Genomic DNA, 25,646 nt, shown 5'->3' on the forward strand with positions numbered 1-25,646 from the left:
CATAAGCACCCAACAGTGAAACATAAAGACAAATTTTAAATCCTGTCCAATATAACAAGAGCAAATATTTGGAGGGTGTGAATTAATAACCAAAATTATAACCAAAACAAACAAATGATATGACTTTATTCAAATTGAGCATTTCCATGGCTCTGTGCCAAAATTCAAGACGGCAACTAACAAGGATGTCTCTGCTCATATGGTCTAATATTTTTCTCTGCTGTTGGTTGCCATGTGATGACAGCAGAGAATATTGGCTGTTACTGGACTAGGACAGACTGAAATGGCTGAGCAAACAAGTTTGAGACTTTATGTTCAAACTTGGACGTTGGGAAAAAACAATACAGATAGTTGGAGGACCTCTGTCTTATAGAAAGATCTCACGGTTAGTGATCAGGAAGAGGTGGGAGGAAAGACTCCAAGGCTCAGCAGTAGAAGCTCTCAGAGGCAATCATTCACCTCAGCCTACAGCTGTATCACCAGCTTCTGCAGATGTTCAGGTACTCTCCTCAGTGGCTTGTCCTCTCAGCAAGGACTCCATCACCCTCCCCTGGGTGTTATGGGTGCATGGTGGTCTGAAGTCGCTGCTGCTTTTTCCTTTGCCCCATACTCGAAGCAACACCCTGGATTCCTCACCTGATGTTCAGTGTTAGTCCTTCTCTGCAAGCAGAGGCTGGAAAAAAAACACAAAGCAAAGCTTTTGAGTAATCACAGGACTGTTTTATTTAAAACACTGCTGAACTGCTCTGCAAATCTCAGCCACCACCAGAAATCTGGATCTCCCTACCATACACCCTTTCTCTGCGCTACAAGATTAGATCACAGTATGACAAACCTAACTTAATAAGCTACTGTCCGAAAAAGTGCTCTTGGTATTCCTCTCAACACTTTCTTTGCACTTCCCTAATCTAGCTCATCTCTTCATATGCTCCTCCAGTAACTCTAAATCCCTCTCCCATACCAGCATGCTTTGCCTTTTTCTTTCTGCGTCTTTTATTCATTTGCTTGCAGGGAAATGTACTCCCCCACTCCAAAAGATGCTGAGTGCCTTGGTGCAGAAGAGGTGGGGATGTGAAAAAGTTGATCTTTAAAAGAAACAAGATGGGGGTAAGACAGATTTTCTTCTCGTTATTAGAGAGACATACTGCATATAGAGACATAGAGAGAGACATACTGCAACTTTTTCCTTCTTAGGCATGTTATGGGAAAAAGTCAATGTCATTGTCACTTCTTTTATGTAAAAAAACTTAGATATTCCCTTAAAAGAAAAATTCAAAACACTTAGAAATGTACCAAGTTTATTTTGGACAGTTTACATTGTCCTGTGTATTTAGCACATCAGCTTGCTCCTAAATACGAGTGACACTTGTTGAGAGCTGAGTTTATTAAAAATATTGCTATATTTTTAAAAATACACTCTCCTTGAAATCCCAGTATAGAGCCAAACACCACACAGTACAGAGGATCTGGAAAGATGTTTAGAAAGCAGTATTGCCAGCTATGTCACTGCACAGAAAGTTTGGAACCTGAATTAGGAACCAAACTGTCAACCATGTGTACGAAGATAGGATACCAGAGCAGAACACTGTCCCTTGGCAATATGCTGGTATTAAGAAAACAAAGGCACATGAGAGAAGCAGCCAACTTCAACCTCATCTTCCTGTTTTGAAGTGGCTTTTGAGCCTTCCTTGTCTTACAGAAATGCACGGTACAGTTTATCTTCTCTCACAAACTGAATTAAAATCACCTAATGTAAGTTCTTCTTGTGTGGTTACCCTCAGGACACAGCACAGAGAGGGGCATTCCCATGTCTACATGTAAATAGGTGCATTCTTACCATGAGTCCAACTCATGGCCATTGCTATGATTTAATTATTTCACAAATCTTAATGTAAATAACCCTATGAAGCTTTATCATTTCAAAGCTACTTGTGAGCACTCTACCTCCTTTTATGTTCTGGTTGAGTAGGGAAAAAACTCAGATTATTACTGACAGCAGCCAAGCCAACATGAAGTGTTGTTCCCTCTTGTGATGAGCGTCATTACAGTGAATCACCGCATAAAACAGAATGAATTTCCTTTATCCCTTGCCTGCCAGGAGGTGTTAAAACAAAGTATCTGTCTATATGTCTGTCCACATGTTTACATACTGTTATGTCATCCATGACTACATCTCAAAAACATTAACACTTTGGTACTTTGAACAGTCACATAGGGGCAAAAAGTATTATCTCCACTTTCTGGATAAGACTGAGTCACAAGGAAATCACAGGAGTTGTTTAAATGTGATGATATGTGTACACTATAATTCAGTGCCATATAGACTTTCTCAGCACAGGTTTACACAGTTTTGGACAGATACCAGCACCTCATCTACACTGCTTCCAAACTGCAGGAATGAGAGCAGAATACTGGGTTAGTCTGACAGCACCTGGTCAGGGACCTGTGCTAGGATATATTTAGTGCTAGTTTGAACTGTTTCATCATACCCATAGCAAGTCTATAGCAGAACTGAGAAGCATGTCCAAATCTTTTGAATCCAGCGTTGAAAACAGGAACTTCCTCTCTTCCTGAAAAGCTCTGATAATCCTAGAAACTCAGATCTTTTATCCCAGAGCAGAGGGAATTTCTAATCCCAGAGTGATGCCCAGCATTCTCTTGATAATATATAGTACAACTAAGAAAGGCAATAAATAGATGGGGTTTATTTATATCCTTGGGTGACTGACACTAGCAAGCAAGGACAGCTGACAACTGAAGACCAGCCTTCCCTCCCCCTTTTACTTATGGGCACAATTTCAAGTTGGCTTGCTGGACTGGGCAGACAAAGGAAAGCAGCAGTTCCCAGTCACGAAAAAGTACTGGGGGGACACACACAAACAGCACACACACAGCTGTATTCATTACAGCGAAGTCTCTCTGCATTAAAAGAGCAGTGAGCAGCCTCATTAATAAATGGACACGTGGTGGGGGAAGCCAGCATGAGGCTCCCTCCTCCTGGTGTTACAGAGAAGAGGCTGGGTGGGCTCCTCACCCTGACTGCTAATGGCCTTCTGTATTTGACAGGCCTCATTCTGCTTTCTCTTACTCAGTTTCCTACTCCCTGGTTTGTTGTGGCTCTCTGTTCTCTGGCTCTTCCACACATTTCATTTCATAACTTCAGACACTGCTTTTACTCTATTCACACACAGTTTGGCTTCTATTTTTAGTCTCAATAAGGTAATGCCAGATTAAAACAAAATCCAATTTGGATGGGCAAAGTCATCCTCTCTATAGGTAGCTTAATGCCAAAGGGCCAGATGTGAGACAGACATAGCCAAGATATTATATAACCTCTCCCCAGCCTTTGCACACCTGATCTTGAATGACATTTCCAACACAGCAAGGAAATACAGGCAGTTCGCCATCACCTCACTACTGAGAACAAGCAAAGCTCAGCCTCCAGTCAGGCAAAAATGCCAGCTGCCTGAAGTCATTACTTATCCTGCTTAGGAGTTTTCTCTGAGTCTGTCAGAAGTGAAAGCTCCTAAAACTCAAGCTGAGCTCTAGTTCTCAAAAAGGAAAGCCAATTTCTAGAGGCTCTCCTTTCCTTTTTCTCCCATTTTCCCAGTGTTCCTGAAACTTGGAATGGCCTTTCCATGAGGTTGTGGCATGAGACCAGTAGCAACAGGAAAAAGACTTTCATAAAAGGCTTTCTTTCATAAAAGAACAGCAAAAGGTTGACTAAAGGTGTGAGAGATGGGCTGTTGTCACAAGTTAAGCACTAAATGTAATTTCTGATCATTAGAAGTGAACACAGACCCTCAGCTCTAGCTGAGAGGCGACAGCTGAGTTGGCAAGATTCTTGTTAACACCTGAGAGAGGCTGAAAATGCTGCTTTCGGCAGGACTTTATACTCTGCTGAGATTCAATGAGACTGCCACAGTTTTCTGATATCTGGATAAACTCAAACATAGTCATGCCCTGTTTAAAATTTTAGGTGTACACCTTTATGGTGCATCTATTCTGTAGGTATTTGTTAAACATATTAATATATGCTTATTGCTAGTCATAAGGGAATGGCTCCCCGCTTCTTCAAAGAATACCAAGAAATAGCTTAAGGAGAAGGTCTTTCTTTACCTCTCTCCTTTCCCTTCTGGTAAATAAATACAGGCTTATCTGTCATTATCTGATATGGGATAATTGCAACAACTATACTAGGGAGAAAAATTATCTTTTCCCCTATTCCATCTTTTTACCCCATCTTTTTTATTGTTGTATCTCCTAAAAGGGAGACACAACAATAGGATTCACCTCATTTTTCTTCTCTCTTTTGCCCAAAGAAGCTGTGGATGCCCCAATGCCTGGAGGTGTTCAAGGCCAGATTGGATGGGGCTTTGGGCAATCTGGTCTAGTGGGAGGTGTCCCTGCCCATGGCAGGGGGGTTGGGATTAGATGCTCTTTAAGGTCCCTTGAAAACTATTCTATGATTCTCTGATCCTATTTTATTTTACCTCAAGCTCCACTGCTTTTCAAAATGTGCTACAACAAACTGATTATGCTTCTCAGTAAGCCTTTCTCTGAGTGAAGATGGGACTAGAGAGGACAGAGAAAGATGTTGACAGAACGTTATTCCTGCTGTTGCCAATGGCTGTATAAGGGGTGAAAAGCAGCACTGCAAGTTTGATGCAAGGTGCTGGATATCAGACCAATGATCCCTTTCAGTAACCCACTGAGAGCTTCTCAGCCAGACAGGTGGTTCTGGAAGGATTTATGTGGAAAAGTTTGTTATTCTATTCCTGGATGAGGATAAGCAATGAGATGACACCCACCAAAAGTTGCTCTTTTGTGTCACAAGATATCTTTCGCCTGAGTAGCCAAAGTAGTCTGAGGTAAAGGTTATTCGAGGTGCCCATTTGAAGGTCACCTTTCAAAGTCAAGACCACTTGTGCAGTCAGTCACAGCAACAAGAGAGAACCAGGAGGGTGGCAAACGAAGACTGGAATGAACAGGATTAGTGGGAGGGTGGAGGCGTACCAGCAATGCTCTGTGCAGAAACCTGAGTGACTTCTCCCAGCTGCTCCTGATGAAGGATTTGGACAGTGTGGTGAGACCAGCTGAAATCGTAGCCAAGGTTCCTCTCGGGAATGTGGTATCAACATAAAAATAAATACATTGGTGCTCAACAATCTACTGTCTCCCCATGCTACAGGGAAGCCTGGCAGAATCTGAGGAAGCCTGGACAAGACTGGGCAGCTGGGAATTCCACCCTAGTGCAGCAAATGGCTGGATGTCTGACACAGGCCATGCACGGTGGCAACAGTACACATCCCATTCCATCCCATCGCCACCCTTTGTACTACAGGAGAGTAGACAGACAATGACTGATAAACGAATCTTCAATTTCCAGGCATTTTCTTTGTGGAGATCTGGCAAACAATAAAAAATGATTGTACATAATCATTTTAAGTGCCTGTTGTGTTTAGCTGACTTTTTTTTTTTCCTTTTGCTGGTGCAGAACAATTTTGAAGCTTGCACATTTGCATGCCTGCTAAAATGCTCTTTTTTTTTTTTTTTTTTTTTCCACAAGCTTATACAAAGAATCTGCATTTCAAGAATGATGTTAATTCAGGCAGTGGATAGCCAACAGCCAGCACCTCCAGCATCAACTCTAATTTCAGGTCTCCAATGACAATATGTACATGACCTTCTAATGAAGAACCATACAACAATCCTAGATACAAAAAAAATCTTTAGAAATGCACAGTCTACCTGTATATTTCCTATAAAATGAAAAGTTCTGGAGTTGTGGAAGACGCAAAAAAGAGCAAGTAAAAAAGTGCTCTTTAGTATCATTGTGGCAAGCAGGCTCCATTCATTGCTCTACACCTGACCACACTGCTTGCACATTCATCTTACCTGGATAACATTCAGATACCACTCTCCACCTTAGTCTGAAGAAGGAAATCACTAGAAAACTAAGAACAGCAGACTACCTTCTACGTGGATGAAGTCCAAAACAACCCACCAATCCCCTTATTCTTCCACAAATCTCTTGGCAGTGCAGGATCCAGTTCTAAACCCTTACAGATGATGATGATGTGCTATTTCAAAGAGTTGCATCCCTTCAGTTGGCAACTGAAGTTGGCATTTATGCACATATGGGAACCAGGTGAATGTCCAAAGGAAACAGCCAATTGTACAGCATCCTGCACCTAAGCTCAGATACAGACCTAGGAACCACAGTGAGCAAAATCAACTGCAAAACACAAGAAGTTTTCTTACTAGCTTCAGATTAGGTTCTGACATTCACCTTCTCTATGAAGTATTCTCAGAGAACTCAAATACATAAAAATCAGTTTGTGACTCATGCTTTAAGCCATGCTAGGTATAGATCTGAGACTTTACATGAACTGGCAGTCTTCTCTGCTGTCAAACATGGATAGCATATTATATTATTAACTTTCTCCCCTAATCAGTAGTTCTAATACTCTTTTTCTCCCACCACGCTCAGTGTAAGAGCCATGCGGACACTAGTAATATAAACAGTAGTACAATAAAACTGCATCACTGTTAATCAACCTGAGAATGAAAAGGTGAAAGTTCTGTCAAGGCTGAAGCCAGGTATCAGCCTTGCCCAGTTTTAACCATGACTGATACTTGTTTGCAATTACATATGTAAGTTTTTAGCATATTATTTATATTTTTGCCATAGCAAACCAGAACCCCATAAGCATTCTGTGTTCAGAAGCTTTTAAAATGCAAAGAAACAAATAAATATTTCATGAACACTCAAGAAGCTGGCAGCAAAGGAAAGAGAGAAACACAACAGAAGAGAGATTTCACTCATAGTTGCTGTTACCTTTACAAATCAAATCAGCTGGGGTCATTACCTTGTAGATCCACACCCCAGTTGCACTGAGGAGTTAACTATACTTTCAAACCATTTCTGTGTCCAGGCTGTTGCATACAGGAGTCCAGCTTAGGTACAGAGAAACTGCCTGGAACTGTGCCGTTATGTTTTCGAAAAGTAAATTTTTACTTTATCCTCTATCGTCCCTAAAACCTATTTTGTGTTAGCATTTACAAAAAGGATGAATAATAAATATATTAAGTATCTAACTACATGGTCTTTAAAGTTGCTACAGAACTTCCTGGATGTTTCTTGCCAGCTGTTCAAAAGCTAAATTCTAGTGGAAAAAATACAACCTTTTTATCTAGAATTTCACTTTTTCAAGAAAAAGAATTCATGCAATATTCACCTAATGCCTCTATAGAGCAGTAGAAAATAAAACAGCAAAACACCTCCATACAGCCTTGCATTGTTAACATACACAATAAAAAATGACCAACCCATAGGTTCCTTCCTTCATCATCTGAGCTAGCCATATCAAATATATCCTCATAAAGACAGCCTGGAGCTGAACAACCCACCACACTACTTAGTTTAGCCTTCTGTTACTCAGTGAACTATATTCTGAAGAAGACTTGGAAAAGAGAATTGATTTCTTAGTTTAAAATCACCCTATTGCATTAATACTAACTGAACTGTAAAGTTCCATGAAGCAGAAAGCAAACAGCATGATGCTGAGAGACCCTCAAAGTAATGCAGGATAGAAAAAACAAACAACAATGCGATCAGGGCTGTATATACAGCTTTGTTTTCAGAATGACTGACAACCCAGTACACTAGGCAACTGGGTGTTCAATTTCAGTGAAAATCAGGTCAGAAGCATTTTGAATGTTCCCTAGAAGTAGTAATTCTTGGTATTTCTTTAGCAGAATAAATCCCCATAAACTTTCAGTAACATTGATAGGAAACTGTTCAGACACTACAAATAACCCCAAACGATAGCTTGCAGGTTTTGATATTTAGACCTTCCCCTCTAGATCTAAATATCAACTCCCCTCTAGTAGATGCTCAAGAGAACCTCTGCCTTCTCTCTTATTACCCCAGTGGCACACAGCTCACAAAGAACTTGTTTGTCCATGAAATGAGGATGAGGCCATGGGGATGAGAGGCTGGGCCACTTTTCTTGTAACGGTGCTTTGTTTCAGAATCCTTAGCTGCTTTGCAGAAACGCTGACTTTTATTCTTCCTCTTATTTCACCTCAAGAAATCTGTACTTAAGAGCTTGAGCCCGCTGCACAACACTATCTACTATTCTCCTACAATTGCGGTACTAACCACCAGGGAACTGTTCTCTGAACAATTTGGTTAAAAGTTTCCGTACTACCTGACTCACTGTTCCTTTGAGCATCATCCTCAATTTTGGTTAGCTCATTTGTGATATCTTTATGCTTCTTCTCTGCAAAGCCTCAATATTTGCTATTTCTTGGACAGGCTATTAGAGTAGATGGAAAGAAGAATGGACTAAGAGCCTGAAGGGCATCTGCCAAAGTCAGACAAGGGCCCAGTTCAATAGCAGACAAGCCTATGGTACTCAAATGACTTCCTCAGTCTCCCAGAATGTTTTCTTCACAGAAGCTGTCTGATACAATAGTAAGAAATGGTTGTGCCATCTCTGCAATTAATCATCCCACAGACCTTTATTCAAATAAGGCCTATTCAAACTTCTCAAACATTTTGAACATTCATGTGCATGTTTATATGGAGGTTCTGCCCAATTCTTCTTCTATCTCCACAACTTTTCACAGCCTGCTATCTTTGAAGGTTTGCAGTTTATTCTGTAATCTGCTTTATGCCTTGTGTCTCCAATTCCTCTAGTTGGTATCTAGGATACCAAATACATGCAGAACAGTAACCCCAAGTAAGCTGTTGATGAGGGAAATCAGGGCCCTAGTGTAAGCAATCGATGAAAAGAGTGAAGAAGAAAAACAGCTGTTCCTGCAGGAAGGACCAAAGTAGTCTCTGAGACACACAGACTGGGCACAACAGCCTCTGACGCATACCAGTGGCTTGGTGCAAAGCTGAAGAAAATATCATTCCCCCAGTTTCCAAGAACAAACATTTTGCTCTACTTACTTCAATTGCAGCAAAATTTAGCCCTGTTCTTGGAGCTATATACCTTTTCTAGGGACAAGCTTTGAGTAGCCTGACTAGATCCTGGTTCTGCTAGCCTACCCCTAAAATTACAGGGTGACAACTATGAAGTGCTCTTAAAATTGTTAAAAAGAGGGCAGAATTCAGCACACAAATGCCTTCACATAAGTCCACTTAGCAAACCAGTTTGGTCATATATTGAGAACTATGCTTTTACATTTACTTGTAAATCTGTGTGCAACCTTGCTTTATATGCTGTACGAAAAACTCAACTTGAATGATGCAGTAAACCATAACTTTTGTCTCAACTGCACATATACTACAATGTTGACAAAACTGTATTTTGATTTTCCATTATATTGCATTCCTACGCTGTCATGTTCCAATGTGCTGTAGGGTCTTTTTTATTGACTCTCGCTATTCATCCTATAAAATCTCTGGTAGGATAGCTGAAGTTTTTGGCAGGTGGTAAAGCGTGGGAGGCAGTTTGGAATTGTACAATAAGTGCATTAGCTGAATGTTTGTGCTAGAGGATCAGCAATAAAATCACTGACATTAATACTGGAAATGTCATCTTGAAGTTTCAGAGCTAAATATCCACAAGATGAATTAGGCAGTTCACCCCTGTGCTAACTTTTGTTTCAGCTTGTGAAAACATACAGAACACTGCCTCAGTGATACTCAAGTCACGTTTTCAAGGTTTTCACAGCAAAACTAAAGGTCAGAAACATAATTCTTTCAAGGCGCTCTAGATGATAATTTGCCCATATATTCCATTACAGCATCATCATAGATTACTGCAGGCCATGGGCAACATGGGTTTATCACAACTACACTCTACTGCAAATATGTCTGCGTCAATGAAAAATGGATTGGGTCCTCATTTACTAAGATCCTCACTGAACGGATTAATCACTAGGGAGGGACGAAGATTTGATTCTATAGGCCTCAGTGATTTTTCTTTGGGAGGTTTCACCTCTACTGACTGACTTCACTATGTAGCTGATTCACAAGTCTCAACTATGTCTTCCTGAACTAAGGCACTTCTCTGCAAGACTGAAGAAAAATGTAAAGAATGTCCTGGCCCTTTATTACAGCCCAAGCTTAAACAACAGAGCATCTTTGAGCCAAAGCCTAAAGCAAACAGGGGCCATTATAGCCAAGTTTTTTCCCAGCCACATTTTTAGGGATCTTCCTCTTCCAACTCTACAAAATTCAGCCTTTGCTCCCTTCTGTTTAGTCTTCTTTGTCCCAGGAGGAATAAATTCCCTACACAGCTGAACCCAGGCTGTTACCTAGGAACCACTATGTGCAGGGTAGACAGCTGCGTTTCTTCCTCTTGCTGAGTTTTTTTTTTTTCCCCTGCCAGTTCTTGAGAAAGATAAAAGTACCCCAGCATGCCCACTCCCCTTTCCTGGTCTTCAGCGCTGGCACTCACCTGTGGAATTTGACCCTGGCTCACAGGATGCAGCACTGTGAAGGCTGTTCTGGAATCCGTTCAGTTGCCTTTCAGTGGAGGTTACCCTAGCAGGTAAAAGCACCAGATTAGAAAGGATGAATGAGAAAGGATATACCAAGGAAGCGTAATGGTCTTGAACATAAAATTTATCATTCTCCTAGTTCACATAATTTCACTAGGACTGCAGCTATGAACATGATACGAGATAGGCAGTGACAGCAACTGGCCCCAAGAAGGCAGGGGATGACAGACAAACACTCGAGCTGCCAGCAAGACTTCAATGTGCCTAAAGCTTTTGTCCCATGTGCCTTGGAAGATGATTCTGAAGTATAAAGGAGATGGTAAATAATATTGGTCTACGAACGCACAACTCAACTAGTAATGCTGTAGTATACTTTCTCCAATGATTTGAAGCAAAATGATTAAGCAACCTTAAAACAAAAATGAACATGAGAAGGGGGCTAGCCACAACATGCTACTCTCAAAATCTAAGAAAATCTAAGTCCTTGCATCCTGTCTCAACAGAGACAACTAATTTGGGCAAGATTTCTCACTTGTCTCAGAAACTGAGACCCACGGGATGTGTATAGTCTCCAGCAGTGCAGCACAAGTCCTCTAGCAGACACTTTATGCAAATCCTCTTGCATTTAGCTCAGCATTTGAATTACAGCGAAACAATACTCTGTGGAGTACAACCACACTCTCTGTAGCTATTATAAATATTCATTACCAAAATGAGACCATTTTCTCCTACATTAAAAAAAAAAGTGTCTACTCACAAAAGTAGGTCAAGTTGTACAGCTGCAATGACCTTTTCTGTCCTTAAAATCTATACAATCAATCCACCTATTTTTGGTTTATCCTTTCTTCTCTTAAACCTCCTTGCCTTTCCTCCCTGCCCAACTCTGTTCTGATCACTACAGACTTGTGCATGTACACTCCTGTCCCTCTGCCACACTGCTTCTCCTTCACTCATTCACCTTTGCCATGAAATACAGTTCCTGTGAGCTCTTCCCCAGAAGAACACTGCGATCTCCAATCCCCATGTGATGCCATGATGACTAACAGACCCAGGCACATATGTGCAGTTGCTGTATTTTTTTTCTCCTGAAACATTCTGCCTTCAAATTTTGAAGTCAGCAAGTTGCCAGCAATCCAGGTGCTCCTGGCAGCTGAAAGGCCAGTGAGGGACTCCTGTATTTTATCTTAGCTGGACTTGAGTAAAATAAATCAGAGTCCATATGGGAAGGGAAGGGGAAGCAGATAGGACATTTGCAAAGCACAACCCCTCACTTCAATCAGCTGTAATTTGAAATGCTGTTGTCAAATGAGGTGCCTGTTTCTATGTTTATTGCCTCTTGGAGAGAATTTTGGATCTGTACTTATGGTTTCTTTTGCTGCATGGATACTGCATGGTCCATCTGGGGGTGGAGAATCCAGATGGATCTTTATCCTTTTTACATAAACATTCCACGCTCATAATTAGCTGGTCCACTTCATTAATACAGCACAATTGACAGCCAAATCTAGTTCACCCTTCTGTAGGTAGAATACAAGACTGGCAGTTGAAAATATCAAGGATGTCAGCCAGTACAACAAAAAAATTATCAGGGAACAGTTACCCTTCTATCTTTATGTCTGCTTTACAACATTTAGAGACTCTATTTCCCTCTCCAGACTTGCTCATCCTTTCTTCTTTCTGCCCACACTGTATACTGATTCTTGCGGTTTCAACTGTCACCTCCACACGGCTCATTCTCAGATCTACCCCACGACCGTTTGACCTCCCACCATGCTAAGCTCACCCCTCAAGTTCTCTCTCCCCTCAGCTGTCCTGATAGGATCTCCAGTCCCAGAACATATTTACTGCTTAAACTGAATTAATCCTTTCCACTTTCTTCCTCCTTGGGTTAGCTGAAACCCCATTACCTTTCTAATTTTCCTACTTTTAATGTCTGCGGAGTTTTTGTTTCTACTTCTGCAATGAAATCCCTTGTTACATTCCCAATTTCCTCCTCTTTAAAATGAACAAAACCAGCCTTTTCTCCACTGTCCACCCCAACTTAAATATCTGCCATTGGCCTTTTCTCTCTCTTATACAGCAAAGCTCTTCTTGAAATTGATACTGACCTTTCTTAATGCAGCCACTAAACCACCTCTAAGCTACCCAGCCTGGAGGGTGCTCTTGTTCTAGAGGTGACAAAGAAATATTTTCTTGACTGAATTTTGAACACCTTTTTTTAAAAAAACAATTCTTGTGATATCATGAAATGCATCTAATGTTCCGTGGGGACAGGATGGACACTAACAAATTCACATCACACACAGCCCAGGTTTGACAAGAGGACAGCAACAGATGTGAAGAGCCAGAGCCAGGAAGGCTTGTTCCCCTGTTGCTCTTGGCCAGGGTATCTCCACATGTGTATCTGCGTGTAAGATCTGAGGCTAGCCAAGGGCTAAGAGCTGCAGGCCCAGTGAGCCCAGCTGTGTCAGGGTGTTAAATCAAGGCACGTCTCTCAGATGCACTGCTTTTGCTGCCAAAAATGTCTAAGGGTCAGGCAGCCTGATTAACCCAGATGCTCAGGAGCAAAAAAAAACAAGTATGCCTCAGTACAGCAGTAGCAAAAAAGTAAAAGTGGTCTCAGTAACTGTTACATGTTTGCTCCCCTGATGCATGTCCTCTTTTTGGTGGGCGCTCAGCTTGTATACATGATCAGCTCACTTGAGACACTTCACACATGCCTGTGAATAAGCACACATGGGCAAGACAGGATACAAACCAGAACCACGGTGTTTTACAGAGCTTGCTGTGTGGCCATTCTTCTATTTTTGGCATATTTGCCAAGCTTGGCCAGCCTGTCCTGTAACAGCTGGCTGCTGCCGTATCTGACTATAGTCAGCACTCCACCCATCTGTGGGATGGAGTTCCTGAGCTCTGGAGAAATGCATCACCCCTACTCTATTTCTGTACTAGTTACAATACAGCAGAACTTTGGATCTTCTGCTGCTGACACCATACAAAGCAAATATACAAGAGAAGAACAAGGTAGAAAGACTATGTGCTGTGGTGTTGGGATTTGAAAGAAATACTTGTTCTGAAAGGTTTCCTGAGCAGAGTTGTTGGGAATGACATTTACAGAGAAGTTCAGTAAACATGCCATGAAGAAATTATGCTGTGTTGTTTAACATCTCCAATAGTTTTTGATGTTTCAGTCTATTCAGTCTACTGCTGGTAAAGTCAGCAGTCTTCTTGGGCTTGCTCTCTTCCAGATAAAATATTGAATTGTATGTTCCTTTTCTCTACCAGGCATTTTCTTTCTTTGCATACAGTGATCTAACATTGACAGCTGTATTTTTTCTGAGATCTTTCCTTTGACTATCTGATTACAGGTTGTCCAAGCCTTGCCCTACCTGATGCTTTTACAGTTAGAGAGCAGCAAGTTACTGTGGGAATGATGAAGAAATCTGTGTTTATTGTGATTTATTCATTACTAAAAGCAGAAAGATTTTCTATCTGTCACCTGTACCAAATCACTCTGGGTTCTCACAGTTGTGCTAATATATTTCCCTGCTTTGCATGCTGTCATCTGTAATGAAGGTCCTACCCACCAAATGCTGCTTCCAGGGACACCTGCTTCATCCTATGGCTTACAAATACTATTTCAGTGACCTCTGTCTCAAAATTTTGCTGTCAGTTAGCAGCAGGTCGCTTTACGGTTCACAGACATGCCAGTAACAGTGGCAACACAACAAGCAGTGGAAAGGACCCAATCTGACTCTTGGAAAGAAAGAAGAGTTTGTTGTGTTAGCTGTTCAAAAAACTATCTTACTACTTGTAATCTGAGTACATTTAATCAAAACTATGGAGCCCCAGGAGACCATTTCATGAGTATACATTTCTGAGCAGAGCTACATATTAAACCATTTCTCCCAGTTACTATAGTCTTTTTCCACACCTTAATGTGGGCCCCAGTTTTCCACTCTGTTAGCTTAAGCAAGGAGTCTGCTTTGGACACAATCCACTATAAAGTCAACCTACCACCTTTTACAAGTTGAGAGACTGAGAAAACAAGAGAGGCCAGGAACTGAAAAGACAAAACTGAATTGTCTGGCTGTTCCATTACCTTTTTCCTTTATGTTTTAACCAGAGAAGTGTCAAAGTTACTAGACTCCTTTTGAATTAGTCAGCAATGTTCATCTTTAGCATCTCGCTCTGTTTGTAGTCAAGTTTTCTACTACTTATTCTTTTCCTTCTCTTCTGGAAGCCATATGTGCAGCTAGGAGAGAAATGATAATGCATGCAAAGTAGAGATAGGTCAAAGAGACAAAGTTGATTTTAGTTTGTCTTCATGGTCCAGTCTCTAGAGGGCTTCTACAAACAACTTGAAAAAGAAGGTCTTTATTAAGATGTTAAACAAAAGCCAGGCAGTGCACGAGCAGACAGAGGAATAAGGTCTGGCTTACTGAAAAATATGAAGAAAAAAAAAAAAAGAGACACAGGAGCTTTAACAGAACAGGATTAGTTTCAGTGAGTCTTGTGGAAATAATATATATCAGTGAGATCTTCTTTGAGGAAAGAGGTCAGGAAAACAGCCAACAAGAATTAGGGGGTGAAAGCGAGCACCAAATCAAAGATGACCTTACAGAGGAATGAAGCAGCCAAAAGCCAAAATTAGATTAGATGTTATGGAGAAGGATATTTGCTATGTTATAACCTAAGGATACAGTAGTCCCACACTGGAAAAGTACAATTCTAGGTGCCACAATTGCAAGCATCCTAACTGAAGAAAATACAGTAAATTCAAGACAATTAAGAACTTGGCAGGTGGAACTACTATCTGAGGTTAACAAAACCTCAACAAGTCTAAACAACATTAGGAAATTCCAAGAAGCAGAAGATATTCAAAAGACAGAAAGTATTTTCAAGGGAAAATGTTGAGGGTGGTTCAGGAAGGAGAAACAAGGTACAACAGGATGAAACAAAGGAAAAACTCAGATTGCACATCAGGAGAAACTTTCTAATAATAAGGTTATTTAGATTCTTGAAAGGTCTTACATAGCATATGATGGGGTTTCTGCCACTGGAGTTATTTGAAGGCAGGCTATACACAGTGTCTGAAAATACTCTGCACAGAATAACCAGGAACTGTAAAGAACAGGCTGGAGCATGCAAGACATCTTTTTCATCTCTAATCTAGATTCATTTGAAGCAGAGGCTTGTCTTCATCAACTCTCATCTGTAAATGCACCTCTGGTCTATTCCTGACAACAAAGGATGGGTTAAATGAGGCTGAGACACAGCAGTTTTTAAATTATTAGCTCTCAGTATGCTGGAAATATAGCTGGGCACTGCTGCTTTCCATGTAAGTGAAAAAATGTTACTGCAAGATCCCATGAATGGCAAGAATGGGTTCGGAGCCTCATACTGGAGTCTGAAAGGCAACTTGGAAAGTATTTCCGGAGTGGCTCCTTGCAGCCTTCAATACTTGGATTAGTTTTCTAAAATTCTGAAGGAATCTTTTGCTTTTTTTCCCCCTTCTGTGCATTTTTGGTGCTGAACTTTTTCCGGTTTTCCCACACTCCTGCCTGTCACAGAGCAGAAACCACAAAAATGCAGCAAAGTAAAGTCTGTCCAAGGAGCTGCAATTCCATCTCACAAGGATAAACATTTCTTCTGCCAACAAGTGAGCACAGCACACCGGCATCTTCAAATACACATCCCTGCTGCCCAGCAGAGAAACCCACTGACACAGCCTGTCACCTGTACTAACATGAGCTATCCAACATAAAAGACATCAGATAGCAAACCCACCAGCATATACCTGCCAGACCTTATGCTCACATCTGCATTTGCTGAGTTGACAAAATCTACTGCCATTTTATTTTCTCTTTCGATAGTTTTGGGGGATCCGTTTAACGTGCTAGCTCTTAGAATAGCAAGAGTAGAAGCACGAAATACACAAGCTTCCCCAGCGCAGTTCTGTCCAAGTTCCTTAAATATGCCTTGCAGTTCCAGATTTGATCCCCACACACTGACAGTGCCCCAGCATCTTCATAAAGTGTCTTTCATTTGTGATCTTTTACTAAGCCTCCCCTCTTTAAACCAGGAAGGAAACAAAGAACCAGGAAACCTCACAGGAACCTGTTAAAGTTTTACAACTCTTCTGGCCATACAGTGTAAGGGAGGAAGTTACGAATGCAATTTTTACCCTTCAGCATTCAGGGATGAAATACATGTGAGGACATATGAGGAAAAACCTGCCAAAGAATTTAAATGGCAGAACTGCTTTAGACAAAGAAGAGATAAACAGAGCGCTGAGGGAGTTAACAAAAAAGGTAAAGAATAAGAAAAAAAGAAAACAGAAGCCTTGCTCACGTTCTCTCATAACGCACAGAAGAAAAGACACAAAGAAATGGAAAAGAAGGAAACTTAAAATCAGTAAACAACATTTGAAGGTGAGTGTTGTATTTTCTTTTTAAAGATAACACATGACAAATTCATCTTCTTTAGAATGTCAAGTGCTATAACTAAAAGATTAGTAAAAATTAGAAGACGGGTAGACATTTTTACAGATAATGAGGAAAGCTATCATTACATTAGACACAAAAACAATTTGAATGAAATAAAAACTTGTGCCTAAAGGCATGAGTCAATGTTCATGTGTTAAGTTTACAGGAAAATTTGGCTAAGGGCAAATTAGCTTGTTAAAGATATTGGTGGGTTTAGTTGTTTGTTTTTTTTTTTGGCAGCCTTTTCTGACCCACCAGACTCTGGCCTCCATCAAAGATTAAACATGAAGCGAGTGACTCAAGTGCCTAAACACAGCTGTCTAGTACCATACATGATACTCTCAAGTTTTTTGAGACATCTGCATAGGACTGGCAGATTCAACAAGATTTACAGAAGACTTGTGCTTAACTGGAGCAGCAGCTACAGTCGGGTAGAATAGCCTTATGCATCTAACATTGCACTAGCAACCTGTGTTTAGGTAACTGAATCCCAGCCTGGACCACACACTTCTCTGATTCAATCTGGCAGTTATGTCCTTAATGTTTGTATGATGCTACAGTCCTGTTTACCGTACCATTGTAAAAAATGAAAATGCACAATAGTACACATTTACTTCAGCTCACACAGGTCAAGCTGTTCTGAGATTTATCTTGAACAACACAGCCTGAAAGGCCTATGTCTGAGTCACACGTAGACAGGTTCTTCACCAATACTCCTTCTGAGGGAAACCAGTGCCAACTCCCTGTTGTAGATGGGAAGAGATAAAACTTACTTGGAAATCCTCTGGGCTGCAGCCTTTCTGGCTACTGTCTGTCTGTGGTTTGCTGGAGGCTTTGGAACCAGCTGAGAAGGCGTACTCCGGGATGGCATCACTTTGTGCAAACTGGCTGCCTTCTGGATACTAGAAGTGGCACTTGATGTCTTGCAGGCACCAGAGCCAGCTGGCATAGATATATGGCTGGTGCTGGATTGTGAGTAGTTGGCAAAGAGAGCCTGGTAAAAACAGAACAAAATAATAATAATTGGTGATTGTCTCTCTGAACACTGCTGAGAGAGCTGATGGAAGTGGGTGATGTTATCTGTCTGGTGAATGCAACCCCCAGAGCTCCAAGGACAGTCCCAAGCACAAAAAGAAGATATAAGGGATCAAGTCAGTGAAGTGGTTTTAAGAACTGAATTGTATACCCTTGGACGTTGGAACTAGCTTCTAGGAAGGCTTATTACTGCCATATAACAATACCATTCTGGAAGAAAAAAAATAAGAGGTCATATCCCCAATCTAAGCATGCAGTGGGCTCAAAAAAATAAAGCTTTTATTGGTTTGACTGACTTTCTGCACTTACACTGGTAAGCTATTCTTTGTGTGGGAGTTGGGACTGAGACAAAGTTCAAGAAAAAAAAAAAAAGATATGAGGAAGACGTTACAATGCCAGGTCTTCAGTCCAACCCTGCAGGTGCTTGGAATAACAGGAAGACTCTAAGCTACCTTCTCTGAAAAAGGGGACTTGAGGTCAGCAGCTAACAAAATGGAAATCCCCCAGTCATACCAGGGAACAGAAAATATTTCTATTCTTAAAGCAGGTGGGAGGGTAAGGATGTTGCAGATTTGACCCAAGGAACAAAAGAATCTGCATTGCGTGATACACCAGAGACCTGAGCAGCAGACTGGCCCAGCAGGGAGTGGGCAATGGTTCCCTTGGGGAGCTCTGCAAACCACTAGGCTCTTTTCAGAAAGGAGCAACCTGCTGGGAGTTCTGCCTCATCTTTCCTCGAAGTTTCTTAGTCAGTTTCCCAGGGCAAAGAGGCAATACCATAACCTTGTAATTTGGCAGCCAGAGGTCAGTGATAGGAGCCGAAGGGAATAGCTGAGCAACTGCCAGGCACCTCGGCGTGACCTTGGGAGCAGTGCACTTCACTGCAGTTGTCCTCAGTTTCTTCTCTGGTGAAAAACACAACAAAGCCACAGAGAGTGGGCTCCAGGCTCCAGAGAAAACCAGTCTGAGGGCTGGCTGCATCTCAGCACACAGACAGGAAAAGCCCCTCTCCCCCGCAATTCTCTGGCAAATGGCAGGGCAGTGGTGTGTGGGAAGGCGTTTCTGACAGGCAGAGCTCTAGGGAGAAAAGGAAGTGCAGGAGCCAAAACAGGCCTGTTTCCTAACCAGAGCTCACTGACAAGATCCCCTTGAGCTCCCAATCCTTTCTTAACCTCTCCCTCCCCTGGAGCCCTACCTTGATGGCAGCTTTCAGGTTTTGAAATAAGTAGCTGGTGCAAATGCAGAAGTCTGGAAAACAGCAGTCACACCCCACCTCTCCCCACAAAACAAACTAAAATGAAACTTGGTTCTGCTGCATCTTAGAGTCTCATGCAGTATGGGGTTGGGATGGAGACCCTCAAGTCACTGCACCCCTTTGTTATTCAGGGGTGCCATTTCACTGTGCCCTGCTCGATATCATGCGTATTTCCTGTAAGCTTTTATTTTTTCTTGTTATGAAAATCATTATGATCCTGGTGTCTGCAGAGCAGTCTTAACCCTTTCCCTGTGTTAACATGCGTTGGCAGGGAGGTCTGGGACTCTGAAGAAAGAGCAAGAAAGGATGCTCTAATAAAGCCTGATCAGCAAAAGCTGGGCTGATACCTGCCTGAAGAAATGTCATGGATGTTTTTCTTGGGGCTAATGGACTTCCAAAACGGCCTTTGTCTCCATGCTGTGCTGGGATTCTGGCTGCCTTCCAGGCAAGGATGGAGAGAGTGGAAGCTGACACGGACCACGGCTTCTGGATTCAGCTACAAAGCACACTGCCCTGCTGTGAACTCCATGGGGACAGGACAGGAAACCAGGAGAAGCTACTGTGCAAACAAAAGGGGCAGCTGGGGAAAGCAAAGCCTGACCACACAAAGGAGAGGTTGGGAAGAGATTCCAGAGATAAGCAAAAAGTGGGAGACACACCTCGTCGCTCAGGATCCTGACTGCTCAGGACCTAGGGAGAGCAGAAACCTAGAGAAACCCTGACAGAGGCATTTCTAAAGCAAGTAGCACCCTGCAACTGTTGGTGCTGCAAGTAAACAATTAGGACCCACACTTTCCAGGCTGGCAGATTTAATTTAATTCTGAGAAGACGTTTGCTTCCCTCACAAGTTCTTCAGGCTACAAATCTGAAAAGTCCTTAGAACACCAGCAGATTTTTTAGCTAAAAATCACCCAAAGCTTTAGTGAGCTAACCCTCTTGCATAATTCTCTGGGGAGATAGGACCATTCAGAAAAGGACTGCATTAACCCTGTCGTGCACACGGAGCATGTTAGGCACTGACAAAGTAATTTTCCCCAAGCCACAGACTGAAGCAATATGAAAAGCTAGGTTGTGAGCTCAGAGAGGATCCTGAGTCCTGATCCCCAGTTTGCCTCATTATATCTCACCTCTCCTTGCATCCACATCTACACACACACAGCATAGACAAAGTTATCTGTACAAAAATAGTCATTTTTAATTAGAAAATCTCAACATGTACAGCTTGTCAGTAATGACAATACACATCTAAGGGTATTATTAGCCAGTAGCAACTGAGCTTGGGCTGCTCATGATTAAAAGCAGGGAGGTACTGTAGTACTTTGAAGAAAAGCAGATATATTAATGATCTTCAAAAACAGAAAGAATGTTCCTGGCACTTACCATTCCTGTATCTAACACCCATCCCTAGCACAGTAACGGAACAAATGTTGCAAGCAAAAACATGCTCATTCTGTGACCAGAGGAGCTAATGAAGCTCATTTCCTGTGAATCTGTCTTGGGGCTGAATCTTACAGTATATAATATAAAGCATGCCCCAAATTATGCTTCCCTGCATGGGTTTGAGGCATTCTTGTGTGGATTTCTGCTGTATAATTATGAGTGGCCCAATGCTGCAGCTTTGCCTTAATGGAAACAGTAGCTGAGTCCCCTTCCCAGATTCATAGGTCTTTATTTTCATGAATTTTGTATGAAATGTAGCTCTGAGATTTCTACACCGTAGTCATTCAGTTTAAATTGAATAAGCGAGACTGAAAGCGATGAGAGACTCAGCAGTGTGAGAATTGACAGATATATATGCACGTGGACTGCACAAAGATCTGTGCAGCTAGGCAGCCAGTCCCAAATCACTACGTCTGGAAAGCAAGATGTTGATAAGGAATAAACGATGATGAGGATTTAGTTTAAAAAAAAAAAATCAAAAAACCTTTAGAAATTGTAGAAATTTTTGGAAATTGCATTTCCAATGACCTTGCAACAATACAGGGAATCAAAAGGCTTTGATGACCTTTGGATTTATACAAATTGTTTAGTGCAGGTTCCTTTGAATACCTATTAATATGCTCAGTTAAATCAGTTTGGATGCAATGATCAGTTGAGTTGAAAATCCACAAAATTGAGATAATAGCACATTCTGACCCTGTTATTTAACTGCCACAGTGTTAAATTCCATTAAGAGGAGCATCTTGGGGTTATCAAGAAAGTAAAGGAAGAAGAGCAAATTCATGGCATTCACAGAATGTCCTGAAGCAAGTCTTCCCTGGTGAATTCTTCATAAAGGTATTAAAATATACTAGAATGAATTGACTTGGTGCTTTCTTTGTCTCTCTTCCTGTATATGGTTTATCTTCTTAACCTGGGAGCTCTCTGGAGCAAGATTTGGGCCATATCATTGTATTGCAAAGACACTTAATACATCTGGGCGTTACCATAATTCTAATAATAGCGATGGGATTGGAAACATGGGGACAAAGTTTCAGCTGGTATAAATCAGCACAGGCTACTGCTTTCAGAACAGTTGTTCTGCTTTACTTAGTCTAAGTCTTTGACTCATCAGTACCACAAGATTCAAATAGGAAAATGGCAGTTAGCACATCTAGAGGGAAAACAGTCTGAGGGAGAAAGCTGCAAAACCAGAACGAACAAGAGACTCAAGGGGAAGAGAGACTGCAAATCTGACAGCAGTCCAATACATAATAGTTCAGAAAACAGTTAATGATGTTTAAGGCTGCACTCGAAGAGGCCCTGTATCCTCAGACAGGAATAATGTAGTTCTAGGAATACTAGGAATATTATTTTAAACATCCATCAGTCCCAGAAAGGTTTAAATAAATGGTAGGAAATTCGGAGTCGCATATGTTGAAAGGAAAAACATTTGCTGAACTTCACAAAATAAGGAATATTTCAGAGAACATACCATGACCTTTCAAATACTCAAATGATTAAAAGAGGAGAATTATTTAAGATTTATTTAGCCCAATGTTTCGTAGTATAAAATCTACTTAAACTTATGATTCAAAATGTGATCGCAACTGACCACACAACTCATTAACATGATTTATGCCTTGCTTAACATGACCTTTTTTGATATAAGTAGGACTGATGGGGATCATTCCACTATACAACTGAACTTCTCTTGTTTTAATTTAGCTTTTTTTCCCATGTGAAATGTTTGGCATAAAACTCTAAACCCAGAAGATGCTAGGCTAAGCAGACAGAACATAGCCACACAGAGAAAGAGGAACCTCCCTAACAGCTAATGGCATCTTTCCAGTACAGGAAACAATTAGAGAATAAACAATGATGGTATATTAACTGCCTTGCCAACTGCAGCAGTGATACTAACATCTAGGTCATAACATGTCACATGGAGCCTCCTTTAAACATTAAAAATACTGCTATAAACCTGTTTTTATTGTCTTTTGGTATGATTTTGTAATTCTTTTTCCTTGATTTTATTGATATCAGATTTAAGCTTCTTGTCTCCACTTTCAAACTCTGCCCCTTCCTAAGTTTTTTTCCCTCAGGCTTTGTATTGTCTCTGTTCCTGGTCCCTATCACTGCAGAGCTTTATCCATTTGTTTGCTAGATTCTCATTCAGTCTGGTGCTTCTCTTTTTGTCCAGGGAACAAAATACCTATTCTGGCACTGAAGGTTTATTTCCACCCCACTACATGGTATGAACTAACTTCCACATACAATGAGTGGAAATTATCGGTTATTATCCCTTTATCCACCTACATAGTACGTACTGCCCCGCAAATTGTGAAATGCTTGGAGGAGAAATCATCATTCTTAAGTGTCTGGAAAGCACTCATCCGAGAGTGGGCGCTACCACAAAGAAATACGCAATAAGCCCTCATGGTCAGATACATCCACTGCATGGCAGCGGGGAGTATTCCTATTACACAAATACTTGGCTACAACTTTTATGCTTCCCAACACATCTAGCTCATCTCCAACATATCGAACTGGTTAACATACAGGCAGAAGCATCTGGCTGTGTTATTAATCACAGCGCTTCTGTTATTTGTTCACATGCTATTCGTATATATACAACCAGTTCATTTGTCACAGACAGAAGGAAAGATGGGCAACTAATCATGTTGTATGGTCATGCCACACTTACAACGTACCTTGAGGTATCTTAATAAATGCACTTCAGCTACTGGCAAATGGCTAGTCTGCCTTCCAACAAGAACTTGAACAATCAGACGAAATGTATGGTTTGAAGACACCCTGCATGCATTTCCCAAAGCAGAGAGATCATGACACCCTCTCAAGTAACAAGCCCTCTCCTTTTTGCAACATATTTGTTCTGTTGATGGAAATAAGCTTTCACAACTGCAAAGCATTTCATGGAGGGGATCAGTGTGAATCTGAGAAACTGACCACACAGAGTGGAGGTCATTTTCTAAGGATCATCCAGTAACTGTCTGACAGCAGCCAAGACCAAAACAATGGCCTCCCACACTCCAGAGCAGTATTCTGGCCAAGAAGCCTTTAGTTCTAATCAAGATCATTGAGGAAAGATCCAGGATCTGCTAAAAAGGGTGAATCCAAACGTGTGGATCCCACAGAGCTGACATCTATGGTTTTCTGTTCGTGAAATGGACAAGGCTGAGTCCTTGTTTTCCTCTTTATCATTCTTTCCCCTCACAGTCAGTCTCTGACTACGGCACAGTCTCCCCAAATTGTTCTCCTAGATCCCCCTCCCTTCCATCACTTGCAGTGCTTTAAATATTTGGAGAAGCAATTTCCAAATGGATGTAGAATTTTTCCAAATCTTGTCCAATATATTTTCTTAGATCAGAGTAACTAACAACTGTTAATTGTGTCCAGACCAGTCTGTTAGTGATGTGACTGAAAAACGTAATCCTTACTACCCTGCTGAGGGTTTCCTATAAAAGATCCAACTTTTTCTAAACTCTGAATTCCCCCAGTGGCATGCATCTTGCGGAAGACCAGTATGCTTTCCCCATTTCCAGCATCACTGTAAAGTTGCTTGGGAAGACTGAGTGGCAAAACACATGATACCATATCAGGAAAAGGCCTTTATGGATGGCAATCTACAGAAGATGAGAAAGAGAGGGAATGTATGAGAAAAGACAGACAACAAAGAAGGAGATTCAAGGAGAAGCACTGAATTTGAGGTTCTTACGCTATGCAGAGCTCAGAATGAGAGACTTGCCTCTGGCTTCTCCTGTGTCCATGGTTGGTGCTCTGATTAAGGAAACTAGAAACACTTTCCATGCTTTCCTGACATGATTTTCCTACAAGGGAGGTCAATGCCATTGACACAAGGATGCTTTATCATGGAAGTGAAGATAAGACAACAAAAACAGAAGGCAAGTTCCTGGAAAGGTCAAGTCAAAACACTGAAGTCTGAGAAGGAAGAGGTCAATAACAACAAACTTGAGAGGGAGATGGGGATAAACAGATGAAGATAAGGGTAATGCAATCACTGGGAGGGGCATCAGAGCACCCATGCAACTGTGACTGGAAGGGGAGGTAGGGCTGGCTCCAAAAGAGACAATCATGTTATTAAGATGTAGTTTACACTCCAGAAAGTCTGAGAGCCCCCACGTTCAGCAAATCCTTTTCTTCATTAACGGCAACTTCAGAGCAGCCTGAGCCCTGCGGTAAAGTAATGGCCTCAATACTGCAACTCTGAACTGCTTGGCTCAGAGAGAGAAGGGAGGGAGAGCCGTGAGGGGGATCTTGTGGGGGTGAGTGGAGGTTTAACAAAGAATCACTTTAACAGAAACTCCTGAGTAATGGCTCTACCCCAGGCCAAGAATAACATCAGCTCAATGTCAGCAATTAGAAGAAGGCTCAGCCAGGCCCCATGGCCAGCTCCAGCCTCCTCACAGGCACAAGCCAGCTTATAGTCCTTTCCTGAGCAGCCACTGCTGCCCACCCAGAGCCCCTTGGATGCAGATGAAAGGAAGACCTCCTGCTCCTGCTGAGAGGGGCTACAAGTACACCGTAGGTGGGGGAATTCAGGGACAGAAGCCACATGGCTAAATGAGGACCTTGAGAAAAGGAGCGTGAGGGGCAGAGGCAGAAGGGCCTCTCCTTCAAGACGCTCTCAGAAAAGGATGGGGGCAATTTGTTTATAAGCTGTTCTCAAGGACTCTGACTCGTGACTCATCCACTTCATAGAAGGGAGAGTGGGTGTTCACATGTTTGCTCCGTTCATGCTCTTGCTGAAGTCCAGTTCTGCCAGACTGTCCAGCAAACAGCTCCAACCTATTTAAGAGCAGTCTCTTTTGAGTGGAGGTTTGTTCACCCAAACACTTCTCTTTAGCAAGAAAGCCCTTTGGCCACCACTCAGAAGAAAAAACATACCTCCTTCCCGATAATAACAAAGAAGAGAAAAGAGTGCATCAGTGAGCTCATTGTGA

At 41.7% G+C, this 25,646-nt stretch overlaps 1 protein-coding gene across 4 annotated transcripts in view; it reads right to left on the bottom strand.

Moving 5' to 3' along the window:
- Positions 1–597: 597 nt before the first annotated feature.
- The window catches only part of TTLL5 (tubulin tyrosine ligase like 5), a 126,152-nt gene continuing 101,103 nt past the window's right edge, over positions 598–25,646 (bottom strand). For all 4 annotated transcript variants that reach the window (XM_040560523.1, XM_040560524.1, XM_040560522.1 and 1 more), the window contains 3 exons: positions 17,726–17,946; positions 10,422–10,507; positions 598–673 (listed from right to left, as the gene is read on the bottom strand). In XM_040560523.1, coding sequence (XP_040416457.1) covers positions 633–673; positions 10,422–10,507; positions 17,726–17,946 — 348 coding nt within the window. In that variant the 3' untranslated portion in view covers positions 598–632. The remainder of the gene's footprint in view (positions 674–10,421; positions 10,508–17,725; positions 17,947–25,646) is intronic.

Source organism: Cygnus olor, chromosome 5, assembly GCF_009769625.2.
Source record: "Cygnus olor isolate bCygOlo1 chromosome 5, bCygOlo1.pri.v2, whole genome shotgun sequence".
Taxonomy (NCBI): Eukaryota; Metazoa; Chordata; class Aves; order Anseriformes; family Anatidae; genus Cygnus; species Cygnus olor.